The 13626-nt window shown below is 48.7% G+C and overlaps 1 protein-coding gene across 1 annotated transcript; it reads right to left on the reverse strand.

Annotated features, from left to right (window-relative positions):
• Positions 1-8079: 8079 nt before the first annotated feature.
• C9H9orf47 (chromosome 9 C9orf47 homolog) lies at positions 8080-9303 on the reverse strand. Its single transcript, XM_063787713.1, has 3 exons — positions 8928-9303; positions 8474-8699; positions 8080-8311 (listed from the first exon to the last, which is right to left on the reverse strand). Exons 1-3 carry the CDS (start codon positions 9168-9170, stop codon positions 8175-8177), a joined length of 606 nt encoding a protein of 201 aa, XP_063643783.1. The 5' UTR covers positions 9171-9303; the 3' UTR covers positions 8080-8174.
• Positions 9304-13626: the final 4323 nt, after the last annotated feature.

A 13626-nucleotide genomic window follows, 5' to 3' on the forward strand; every position in this document is an offset into this window, starting at 1 on the left:
CCACAAGACCTCAAACACTTGCACTCAACCACACCTGGTAATATCGATCAGCCTTCTGTGATATTGATGACGCCACACACCCAACTATCAAGGTAGAAATCGCTTTCAGTGGACTCACTTATTTTATTTTATTTTTTATTTTTATTAAAAAAAAATTTTCTTTTGAGACGCAGTGTTGCTCTGTCACCCAGGCTGGAATGCAGTGGCACGATCTCGGCTCATTGCAACCTCTGCCTCCTGGGTTCAAGTGCTTCTGCTGCCTCAGCCTCCCAAGTAGCTGGGATTACAGGCACCCGCCACCATGCGTGGCTAATTTTTGTATTTTTAGTAGAGACGGGGTTTCACCATGTTGGCCAGGCTGGGCTCGAACTCCTGACCTCAAGTGATCAGCCTGCCTCAGACTCCCAAAGTGCTGGGATTACAGGCATGAGACACAGCACCCAGCCATCATTTATTATTTGAGTATTTAAATATGTAATTAAGTTCAAATGAGGCTAATTTAAAAGAGCCTACTGTGTGTATCCAGTGAATTTTTTTTAACTTTTACGATGTTTGAACCGCAGCCCTAAATTTGCTTCAGAGACACATGAACAACTCACCAATACTATGGGCTCTGCATTTTAGGGTGTGATTGACTCTGAATCTCATCCACGCATGAGTTTATTCCCAGGTACAAATCAGTCCCTTGAAGATCCAGGGCTTGCCTGGGTGGGGCTGAGAAGCAGAGGTGGCTCCAAATGGTTTCTGTATCCTCGTGACCCTCTGGAGTGCTGAATGCTGTCAAAGCCCTCCTCTCCCTACATCAATTTGGGGGACCTGGATTTTCTGAGATGGCCCCTTGCTTCTTTGCAAAGATTTTTTTTCCAGTGTCCTGGAGCTTGGTGGTGTTGGTTGTTCTGGAAACCCCGGGGGCGGGGGGTTGGCGGGGGGTGGGATGTCTGAGCTGACGTCTGTGCTCTGCCTGGAACTGCCCTGACCCTTCCCAGCTGCCGCCTCCTGAAGTCACAGAGGCCTTGGGTCGAGGTCAGCTGGAATGCCAAGTGCTGGCAGAAAGGCTTATGTGTTGGCCAAGGCCCTCTGCTAACTGCAGAAAGAAAAAGCAGCCAAGTTCCAAGTCCAGGCTGATGATGCAGGATGAGAGGAGGTTGCCTGCCCAGATCTCTCCCATCACTCATGAGCCATGACAGGCAGCGCAGGGCCCTGGGCCTGCCTCCTCGAGCTGTGGCTCACCCATGCCAGCCCTACTTGGCTTCCCATTCACCTGAGAAGAGACCATGTCTTGCCTGTAGGTTCTCCTGGAGGCAAACAGGACAGTCCAGTGGGCAGCCTTCCCCCCAGCCCCTCCCTCTCTACCATTTCTGAATTTTATTTAAATCTTGCCCATCCTTCAAGCCTCAAGTCAAATTCCACTTGCTCTGTAACATTTTCTGGAATCATCCCAGCCCCTGGTGACTTTTCTCTGAGGCTGCATGCCACTTCTGAAAAAGTACTGCGAACTGTCTCTTTAAATGGGGCAATACCATAGTCAGCAGCATTTTCTGAGCACTGAGCTTATCCATTAACACAGGGACTTTCACCATGGGTAAGTTCACAGTACCCTCCCCAGCATCCTGTACACTGATGGGTGCTAAAAAGATACTGTCCTTTTAGTTGTTTTTGTTTGTTTGTTTTGTTTTGTTTTGTTTTTGGGATGGAGTCTCATTCTGTCACCCAGGCTGGAGTGCAGCGGCGTGATCCCGGCTCACCACACCCTCCACCTCCCGGGTTCAAGCGATTCTCCTGCCTCAGCCTCCTGAGTAGCTGGGACTACAGGCGCCTGCCACCATGCCCGGCTAATATTTGTATTTTTAGTAGAGACGGGGTTTCACCATGTTGGCCAGGCTGGTCTTGAACTCCTGACCTCAAGTGATCCGCCTGCCTTGGCCTCCCAAAGTGCTGGGATTACAGGTGTGAACTACCACACCAGGCCTAGTATTGCTTATTATTTCTTTCTTTCTTTATCTGTGAACAGGGACTGGAGAATCACTATTTCTGATTTTCACTTTGCTGGGTTTCCACCCCTGATCAGGGGCCTCTCAGGGACACATGTGTTATGCCTGGCATGCACCCTGGCATGAAGCCAGGTATGAGGACAACCTGGGCCATCAGGCTGTCTCCTGCCACCTCCAGTACCACTGCACAGTGCTGATGGGGGCCGCGAGGGCTCTGCCGTTTCCCACATGAACAGCCACTCATGCTCATGGAAAAGGCATGGAGCAAAGGCAGTCTGTGAACAGTACCCTGTGCCAGCATCCTCCCTCCCATAGCAACTGGGGCCAGAGCCCTCACCATGCTGCCAAATGGATGACCTGCCTGGCTCACATTGCAACCAGAGGGGCCATCACCTGGCAGACAGCCAGCTGTCCATGACACCACAGTGTCCTGGTTTATCCTACAGATCGCTGGGATACCCACTCCAGTAGGTTGGGTTTCTGTCCCAGAAACCGACAAGCTGCAGACAAACCTTGGTTCCAATGTCAGTGATTCCTGAGGCCCCTTTTCCCCAGCTCAGGTAGGGATTCAAGTACAGCTCCATGTTCCTCATCCTTTTAGGCAATACCGGCATGTCATTATAATTCAGACTGTTCTTGTACTAACTCAGCTTGCCTCCTGTGCCTCAGTTTCCCCCATGACAACCTGACCCTACCATTTTATACGTGTCCTGTCTCCTCTGAACCTTCTCCACACCTTTGCTTTTGCCATGCATCCAACAGCCAGAACTGGACTTGCTCCCGGGAATGGAGAGAAGAGGGTGAATAGACCCACGGCTTATACAAAAATTGATCAGAGCAGAAAACAAGCAAACAATTAAAAACTAATAACCAGCAATAAAATAACCCCAATAAACATAGTATAAGATTTGCCAGAGACCCATCAAAATCATGAATCTTGAGGGCAAACATATTTTCCCATTAATGTTTGATTTATCATTTCCCTTATAATTAAATATTCATCCCTCAAGAAGCATATTTGTCCAGAACATCTTTTGTTAAATATGATTCTCTGCATTTTGCATAAGTGGAAGATATCTGGCTGTCTTTGGAATCTAAAAGCTCATTTTCTCTGGATTATCAACATTTACAAAGCAGGCCTCATCCCAAGAGTTAAGTGCTGGGCTAAAGGCCAGACTGATTTTGGATGCGTCTACACATTATCGCGCACGGTTAAAAGCATCTCATGGACAAGAGTTCCCCTCCGCTCCTGAGGGGTACCAGCCACAGACCTCAAGTTTGCTAGAAGAAAGCTCAAAGCCCACCCCGCCCTGAGGCTCCTGGAGTCAGCAAGCCCTACTCAGGGCAAGAGGGGAGTCAGTCACTCTGGCGGATTGGTACTAACACTGCCAGGCACGGCAGGAGTGCTGGGCACTGCAGGCACCAGCAGGCCTGGGAGGCTGACCTGCCCCACCACACAGAGATCAGTGAGACCAGCACCCAGGCCAGCAACAAGATGGGCCGGACCCTGCAGCCTTCCTTGTGCCCCTCCTAGTCACCACCTGTCCCCAAGCATGACCACTACCTGGGATAGGACTCTCCCCTAGGTGAGTTTAGCCTGCTTCTGACCTTCACATGAATGAAACCCTACAGGATACAATTGTGTCCATTGCTTTCCTCTCCCCAAGATGCTTGTACGAGTCATGCACATAGATGCACCTGCATGCTGAATATTCTTGCTCTCATGGTGTGGGTAGATACACTACCCTCTATTCATTCTTGTTTATGGACATGGGGTAACTTCTTCCATGGCCCATGTGTTGATTATCATCATGCTGTAGCACTGCTGGGATTGATTGAGGATGTTCTCTTGGCGAACACATGTCCATGTTTTCGCAGGGTCGATGTTGATTTGTGAGCGGTGTGTTGGTGTCTGAGATGGGCTTTAACCATGACTCGGAGGCACTGGGTTTCTCAGACCCCAGCCAGCCCATCTTGCAAAACTGGTGTGGGGAGAAGGGGTGGCCCCTAACAGAGGGCAAGACTGATGCAGTATTAGTGTTCACTCTTTGCTTTATTCCAAAAGTAAGTGTCCAGAGCTGGCAGTGACATTGTAAATTTGATCGCGGCTTAAATTCCACCTGAACACTTAGAAATAAAGCCAGATGCTGAGACATATGGCTCTTTGCAGACCAGTTTTGCATATATTCAGAGAGCTCGGCACATTACGGAAGACACAGGAGTACAGACAGCTGCAGGGTAGAGACGCTCCTCCTCATTAGCAGTGGTCTTCTAACCAATACACATGCTGACACTGGGCTGCTCCCACTGCCCACCTCCACGGCACATCCTTGCCTGGTCGTTCCACTCTCTTCCAAGTGCTACACTAACACATCTCCCTGACCACCTGGGAAGACCCCACCCACCACCCAGCTCTTCAAGAGACTTCAGTATTTGATTGTCTGCATCTTCAGTCTTTCCATGTTTACTGAGAGACACTGCTTACATCTGAACTTACCTGAGTTCTACTCAATAAAGACCCCATTAGCTAAGGGTTTTCATGTCATCCTCACTAAGCTGGGATCATCCAGCCTACCTCAAAGCATTTTAATACCAACACATTTTTTTTTTTTTGTCGAGGAGGAATAAGACGCCTTCTGGAAGATGAGTATGCAGTGGATGACCCCAAGTTAGACCCTGCCAAGGTCAGAGGTGCCTACCTTCCCCCAACTTCCAAGGAGAAACATTGCTGGGAGGAGGGTGAGCCAGAGAGAGGAGGCCGGATGGATTCCAGATGTGCTTTCTATACTAGCGATTCGCTTTCTCTACCCATGTCAAGTTGAAAAATAAACAAACTATAAAAGGAAGAAAAAGAGAAAAAATAAAGAAAATGTTTCCACAGTCTGGTCTCCTTCCCAACACCCCCCTTTCTCTCTCCGCATAAAAGATAGGCACAATAAGATAGTAAGATAGCATCTTGGTCAGATGCAGGATGCTATATTTTTAATAGGCATGTACTCCCAGGGAAATTAACTAGTTCATCCTCCAAACTGAATTAAAACACCAAACATATGCCAACAAGCAAAATTTCTTGGAAAGCAAGATGTTTTTTAAAATTTCATTTAAAATAACTTGGAAAGGAAATAATGAGTCGGCCATTAGAAGGCTCCAGCAAAATTCCTTTGCTAATGAGTATTTTCCCTTGCTCTAGATTTCTTGGGTGACCTCGCTCTGCTTTTGGAGACAGTCCATTGCAAAATGCATGCTTCACACACCCAGCTGCACAGGCTTGGCCCATTAATGCAGCTCCCCTGAGAAATAACAACTGTTACAGACAAACCAGGTGAGGGTTTTGTATCTTTTCTCCCTTCTCTTCTTCAAAGCATGCAAGTCAGTGCACTTTCCTGGTTAGACTTACTGCTTCCCGGTGGCTTTTCCCCAAGTCCTTCTCCATCACAAATAAGGCTGGGACATTATGAGCTATCTGGGCATAGTCCAGGGAACCCCAGATATGGAGGCTGTGCCCCAGGAAACTCAGGCCCCGGCCCCGAGCATCTGCCTCCGTGAACACCATCCTGAGCTTCCAGACTTGTGTGTGGGAAGGCAAGTGCGTCTGAGCCAGGAGGTGTTTGACCGCTTTGCCTGTCCATGAGTCTTTTTAAACCTTCTCCATTCTGCTGCTGCTTCATGACGGCATAGGATACATGATTCTCAAGATTTCCACAGGGATGAATCCACAGGGATGTGGAAATAGGCTCTGTGAGGTGGCTAAAGGCACATTCAAATAAGAGGCATCCTGCCCACGAAGGCTACCGGAGATCCTTCCTATCCCTTCCCAAAGCGGCAGTCTCACCTGGTGACTCGGCATGCGTGCCACCTTGCACCATGAACATAGCACACATGGCCTCATGGCAGCATCTGCCTTCTGAATGTACACAGGAGGAGACCGAGGCTGGGGGAGGGGGGGGGTGTCACTTGTCCTTAGTCACAGAGCTTGGAAGGGGCTGGGCCGGTGTCCGTGCCATCTGATTCCAGGATGTCACATTAGGGATGAGCTCTTTGGGAGGCTGCCACCTTGCCACTGGTTCTTTGCCTAGGTAGTGACAAGAGATTCTCTGGCATGTTTTAGAGACAAACTGCCTCATGCTCCCATGCCAGCAGAATGTTAGCATGTCATTCTGGGGGCACTGAAATATCTGGAAAATTTTGAAGCCAGGAAAATGGAGCGGCATCTGCAAGGCTGAAGAGCACCATCCACTGCTTGAGGAGCGGACCGTCACCTCGCTGTGTGAGCTGACCCCAGTCCGGCCTGTGGGCAGTGAAGATCCACTCACTGGGCACCAATCTGCACTGGACAATCTCGTCACTGATTTAACCCAACTGGCCTATTGTCTCTTACAGACACAGCTTCAATTCCTCAAAAATAGGATTCAAAAAAGGGAAGGAGACTTTATGCCCAGTAGCTATAACAGTAACATCAACTGAAACGTGTTATTAACTGAAACTAGATACGATTCCACTCAGTCTATTCTTTTTCTTTTTTCTCAAACATTATATATTTCCAAAAGCTTAAGGAAAATCTTAAGGCAATTAATTTGGCAGAAAACATATGGCAGAGGAATAATAGGAAATGCCTCCAAAACTGATAAGAAAGGAATTACAAAGCCAAATATGAAGAAACAGAAAGTTTCATAGAACCCACAGCACAGCACCCTGGTTCCAGCTAAGGTAAACAGACTGCATAAGGCTGGCGGCCTGGCTCTGGTAACACTTGGGAAACAGTACAAAGTCCCGGCAGTTAAAGGGTTCTACAGCAGGGCAACCTCAGATTTTTCAAGATTGTGGCATGCTCAAATTCTCCTTTTTTTGGTAATAAAAATATACCTACAGTATATAATAAAAATATACATACAGCACAGGTATTGAGGAAGATGAAAGAGATACCATGAAATCAAGTTAATGTCATAATTTCCAGAAAGAGGAAACCAGTTCCTGAATTTTGAGAAATAAGATCCTTCGGCCACTATGTGAAGTTTCTTCTATAGGAAACTGTAGTCTCTACCCTTTGTATATGGTAGAAAATCAGAGACTCATGCATTTGAATAAAAATCACAATGATAAAGGGGGAAATGGCACTTTCAAAGATGAAAACTGGTTGAGAAATCATTCTCTCTAAATCTTAGGGGGAGGCTCTTAAGGGCTAGCTTCAGTTTGTATCTCTGGTGTTAGGTGATGGAAGTGATTTCAGAGGCCCAAAGTGAGTGCTTACTGGTTTGCTAATGAAAAAAGCCTGACGTGTGGTTCTTCTTCTATGGCAACAAAGTTATTCAACCTAGCATTAAGGTCTGCATCCATGAAATAATACTTTACAGATATGAACACTTCCACAACTCCTCAAGCGCACACACACACACACACATGCCCCGCACCATCACCACCTCCTCAACCAACACCAGCCCTGGGCATGGCCAGCTATCCTTGTTAGTCATGTATCTGCAGAGCATAATCCTTCCCTTGTACTTTCTAGGAATTATATTTTTCTTAACCATGCCTGCAAGATTTTCATCTATGAATAAAAAACATTGAAAAGATAAATTATGAATATGTGGTTATATACAAAGTCTGTGACTTCTAATGTCCAGATTTTAGAATGATGCCTAATTCTGGAGGTCTCAGAGGTCCAAGTGGGAGTGGGTACCATGAATAGGGGGGGCCTCCATTTAAAAGTAACCTTCTAAAGAGCTCTCTGTTCCTGTAGCTCCCCTTTCCTTATTGGAAGGGTCAAAACGAAGTGTGTTCCCTTAAAAATCCAACAAGAAGTTCCTCTCTTATATCCAAATATAAAAACACCACAAAGAAATATGCCATTGGGAGTGTCCAAAGCCAGAAAGTCAGAGGAAGAGAGAGAGAGAGAGAGAGACTGACTATTGGGAGACTCAAAAAGCCCAAAGCCCCTTCTCTAGCTGTTGTCTCAGTTACGAACACAACGTACTGATTTTCCGTGGGAACCTCATTATTGCACTGTGGGGACTTCGTCTTCCAGCACCGATTCTGACGGCCCTAATTGCCTTGTTTGAGAAACGTTAGGAAAAAACTAATTTTCCGGCGAATATTGTTTAAAAGAATGATTTTGCCAGGCTAACGACCACAACCCTCTCCCACGTCCAGCGTCCCCAGGCCCTGGCACTGCGGAAGCCTAACTTGTTAATTGTCCAAGGAAAACGACTGATGGAACTTCTCCACGAACAGCCTCTCCACTTTCATCCAGGTATTCAGCTCCAGCCCGTTGTAAACGCTCCCGGTGCGGTGGAAAAGGCCTCCTCCGCGTTCCTGCAGCGGCTCTGGGGGCGGGGTGCTGATGTGGAGCTCCGGCCGCCGTGGCGCGCCCAGGTCCCCGTCGCGCCCGGGATCGGTGGGGATTTTGTTGGAAAGGTGGGTCCTTCGGCCCCCAGCCCCCCACCCTGGTTCTGCGTCCGCGCGCCCCGCCCGGGCCCGCCGCTCACCTCCGTCGGCTGAGGGCGCTGGGGCCACCGGCATCCTAGCGGGTGGCGCGCGGCGGTGCCGGGGCGCCCGGTCCTGCGCTCGAATGCCAGCTGGGCTGGGAGGCCCGGCAGTCTCGGCGCTCGCGACGTCGTTCCCGGGCCTGGGGTCCTGCTCGGTCGCGTCCTGCAGCCGCCTTCTGGTCCCTGAGTCCCTGTTCCCCGTCCCCGGAACCGGCTTCCTCGGCCTCTGCCCGAGCGAGTCAGAGACTGAACTTTTCCAGCGGCCCGCCGGGGCGGGACCCGCGCTCCGCCCCTCCCCTCGCCGCCCCCGACTCCCGCCCCTCTCCCCGCCCCCCTCTCCCCGTCCCCCGCCCGCGAACCCGGCACTCCTCCAGCTCCCCACCTCCCGCTCAAGCCGCCTGGTCTCCGGGCGCCCCGCCCGCCCCTAGCCTGGACCCCTTCTCCCCGACCCTACCAATCCCCTAGGGTCCGGCTCGCCCTTCGGCCCCTGTTCCCAGGCCGGCCTCCAGACCCTGTCCTCATCGGGCGAGCTCCAGGTGCAGAAACCGGGCGCCCAGAGACCCAGCGGGAACAGGCTCGGAACCAGGTCCGAGGTCTGGGCTTGGGCGGGCGCCTGTCGCCCTGACAGCGAGGGTTTGTTTGGGCCGATTCTTAATAGGATTAATACTATCATTATCGTTGTCCAGATCCTGACCATTTCTTTTGTAACTGGCCGAGCACCGGCTTGGGCTTGTAGGTGGGCGCCTGGCGCCGGACAGCGTTTTTGTTTGGGCTTCTTCCTTCTCGGCGCGGGTCCCCTCCGGCGCCTGCCTGGTCCCTCTCCGCGCTCTACCCCCAGGCACGCAGAGGCTTGGGCTCCAGGCGGGGGCAGCACTCTCCCCCAGCCTCTGCTGGTGCACCAGAGCCCACTCCGGCACAGAGCAGCGCCCCTCCTAGACCGGCAGCCAGCTGATCTCAGCCGACCCCCATGCGACCCCCTTCCTCACGCGGATTTGCCCCTTTTGTGTGGCAAAAATAATAATAATAATAATAAATCCACATGAAGGCTTCAAACAGAAGAATTCCGAGAGAAGGAACTGCCAAATTTTCAATCAATGCCAAAGGCCATGATTGAGCGAACACAGAAACAACTGTAGAAGCTTGGGGAGAAAGGAGAAAATTTAAAAGGAGGAGGAGGAAAAGGAGAGAGGAGAGAAGCGGGAGGAAGAAGACGAAAAAGCAAGGAGAGGCCTGTTATCCGACTGTGTATTCCTGGGCCGGCAGGATTGGGCCGCAGGGGCCGCTGCAGAGAGTTGAGGATTCTTTGTGCAAAGGCCGCTCGTTACTTTCTGTCTTTTGCCCTCTTGCCTCCAGAGGATCAGCCCAGCGCATCCTTCTCTTGGAGCAGGGTGCATATGCTTATTTGGGGTGCAGTTTGAGCGGTGAAGGGCACCAAGAGTGGAAGTCGGCGGCACTCCTGTTCCCTGCAGAGAAACGCAAGCCCTCAGCAATTGAGCTGAAGGAGGCAAGTGACTCCGCCTGCTGAGGCTGCCGGCCCTAGAGGCTCTGGCCCCCGGAAGCTGGGGTACTTCCCAGCGTTTTCGCCTAAGCCACTTTGCCTGTGCTACTGTGGAGTCTCCCGGCACTGTAGCCTTCCAACTTGTTCAAAGTGCCTGGTGCACGGCTCTGAGAAGCCACTTCTGTCCCAAGTTTCATGTGGGCCTGAATGTGCTTCTCTTTGTTGGACTCCTACAGCATCACGTCAAGAAAAGAAGGAAACATGCTCCTTTGGCATTGTTCACAACCAGGATAACAATACAGCATACTGTGGCCACTGTGTCTATATTACCAAAGTGGTCAGTAGGTTCATCACACCTCTGTTCAATTGGTTGCTTCCCATGATGAAAAATTTACTGCTAGGGTACTGGCTGAGGGTTGTTTTAAGGGGCACCCAAGTCTCCGTTCCTAGAGAAAGTCAGTTACCCTGATATAACAGAGCAACCTTGAGGCGTGGTGATGCCTCCAAAACTAGTCTGCGGAATCAGAGCCCAGAAGCCCTGAGGAGTAATGTGGCTCTCATGCTTTATGGCAGGTTTCCCTAAGAGAGACCCAGGATCTGACCCATGGCATCACTGAAATTCCTCTTTCAGTGAGGCTCCGTTTCCCTAAAGATCCCTGTCCTCAGTGGGTCTCCCCACACACGGGCCTCTCACTCACCCACTGCCCCACCCCCATCTGCTGCCCTCTTCCTGGGCCTTAAAGCTCAGGCACTAGACTCTGACAAGGAGCCCTCCATGCCCCGGTAGAGACCATCTTCTCTCACCACTCCTTTTGAGAGAAACAGCCCTCCCTACAATTCTGTTGAATAAGTCTCCTCCTCTGCATCCTGTTTCACAAGTGAAAGCAGTTTAACAGAAGAATGCCAGCTCATAAACGTAGAAATGGGAGAATGAGGAAATCCCCATTCTGTAACCCTTAATGAAATAATTAAATCAGGCAGTGTGCACTAGTGGGTGTCAAACCCTTAGGTGAAAGTGTGCAGGCGAACGGGTGCTAATTGGAAAAAAAAAAAGAAAAAGGTTTTCCATTTTCCATTTTTTTATGGAGACATCTGGCTGTACCTTACAGGAAGATCAAACTCAGTGTCACTAATACTGGCTCAACCTGGCATTATGTGATGCAAAAGAAACACACAACATCATTGTTGCTGTGTGCTTGCCAAAGATGCTTCAATTGAATCAATTGCAAAGCCTCTAGACTTTACTGCAAGTTTACAGGAAATGGAAGAGTTTGAGCCATGAGTTAAATGACACCATGGGAAAAACTGGACTACCAGAGTGTGGGCATTCTGCAGTCCTGAGCTCTTCCAAAAAAAATCAATGTCAAGAAAAAGGGGTGAAGGATTCTTCTGGTATAAGAACAGCTGAAAAGAAGAAGTATAACAATAAGTACAAATCCGGATTGACTCCCAGCTGGACAAATCAGCACACACACACGCACACAAAAACACTTTGGAGGAAATTACAAATTGGAGGGGATATTGAATGATAGTGTAGAATTATTGTTAATGTTTTTAGGTGTGATAATGGCATAATGTTTATTTAGGAGAATGGCTTTAATTTTAGGAGGTGCTGCTGAACTATTAAAGGGTAAAATGTCTTCATGTCTAAAACATTTTAAATTGTTCAGCACAGTACGTGCACATAAGCTGATATGACAAAAGGTTGGTGATTATTGGTTCTAGGTGGTGGATTTAGGGAAGGGGTTGTACAATCTGTTCTCCTTCTTTGTATCTTTGAACTTTTTCCATAATAAAAAGTTGGAGAAAAATAAAATGGCAGGTACTAAACAACTAAAAAATTTCTCTACCTTTGCGCTTAGACTTTAAATCAAATCTAGGCTTCTGGGAATAAAATTGAAAGATACTATGAGTTATATCTGTATACTTTTGAAAATCATGTGGCCCCAAACTTAAATATGATTTGAATAAATGTATTATATATCACAATTATGTAATATAACCTTACATGCTTTTTTAATTTAAAAAATGAAATATATTCGCTTTCCCAACAAATTAGTGTCCACAGCCTGGTGAGCAGGTAGAGTGTGGTTAAAGGACATGCAGTTTTAAGATTCGAACTCAAAGTGAGCCCTTTCTCCAGCAGAACCAGTGCACCGCAGGAGAGCAGAATTGTCTCAGAAGAGCTGAGTAAATGCACCTCCTTTCTCGGTCCCCTCTGCCCTCCCAGCATCTGCTTCCAGGATCCCAGGGTGCCTCCCCAAGTTTCTGGGTCTGAGTTAATCTGCACTATCTCTACTCTTAGCTCTGTTTAGCATAAAGGCTGCAACAGACAGTCATTATCTGAGTAAATGTGCATGCATATTTTTTTGTTTGTCTGAGGCCTCTTCTCAGGAAAATGTGTGTTGGTCACAGTTTGCACACATGAGCTTGACACCTCAAGTCCTGAAGGTTTCCAGAGGAGGGGTCTAACAGATAGTTATGATGGTTAATTGTATGTATGAACTTGACTGGGGCATGGGGTGCCCAGATATGTGGTCAAACATTATTCTGAATGTGTCTGTGAGGGGGTTTCTGGATGAGATTGACAAGTGAGTCAGTAGACTGAGGAGAGCAGAAGGCCCTTCCTAGTGTGGGTGAGCCTCGCCCAATTAGTTGAGGGCCTGAGTAGACTGTTATTGAAGACAAAAAGCCAACACTCTCCCTAGTTAGAGAGAATTCTCTAACTAGGAGAATCCTCTTAGGACTGGAACTGGGACCTTGGACCTATAGACATTGGATGTGTCAGCTTCCATAATTGCATGGGCCAATTCCTTATAATAAAGCCTTTGTGTACGCTATAGGTATACCTCCTGTGGATTCCACTTCTCTGGAGAGCCCTGACTGATGCAGTGGCCCCAGGGGAAGGGCAGAACCTCACAGATATGGCCACTGTGGTAGAAGGGAGCCCGGGGCTACAGTGGGGACAAGCAGCTTGTGGTCAGTCCATCTGTACCTTGCCAGATATCTCAGAGCCATTTCTTCTCTGTCAGCTTGCTCTACACAGAACTTGGGGGAAATCACTTTAAAATATTGACCCCGATGTGGATTTGTAGAATGAAACTTGGCTTTTTGTATAATAACTCTGTCTTGACCCAAATGAAGCCTTTGACTCACTGCCAGAGCTCTTTAGGGAGGCGTGTTCATTTGGTGACAGAGATGTCTTCCAGTGCTGAATCTCAGCACTTCAATTGTGGCTCCACAGTGGTTACATCACTGTGTCCCATCATTAAGCCCTTAATGTGTTCCCACTTCCAACCTCATGGTCAGCCAGAAATCATCAGAAGCTTCAGGAATTGTTCCTTTTTTTTTTTTCAAGACGGAGGCTTGCTCTGTTGCCCAGGCTGGAGTGCAATGGTGTAATCTCAGCTCACTGCAACCTCCGCCTCCTGGGTTCAAGCAATTCTCCTGCCTCAGCCTCCTGAGTAGCTGGGATTACAGGTGCCCACCACTGTGCCTGGCTAATTTTTGTATTTTTTAATAGAGACGGGGTTTCACCATGTTGATCAGGCTGGTCTTGAACTCCTGACCTCGGGTGATCTACCTGCCTCGGCCTCCCAAAGTTCTGGGATTACAAGCATGAGCCACCGGGAATTGTTCTTTGTACATTTCATAT

The sequence above is a fragment of the Pan troglodytes genome, chromosome 11 (genome assembly GCF_028858775.2).
Source record: "Pan troglodytes isolate AG18354 chromosome 11, NHGRI_mPanTro3-v2.0_pri, whole genome shotgun sequence".
Lineage (NCBI taxonomy): Eukaryota > Metazoa > Chordata > Mammalia > Primates > Hominidae > Pan > Pan troglodytes.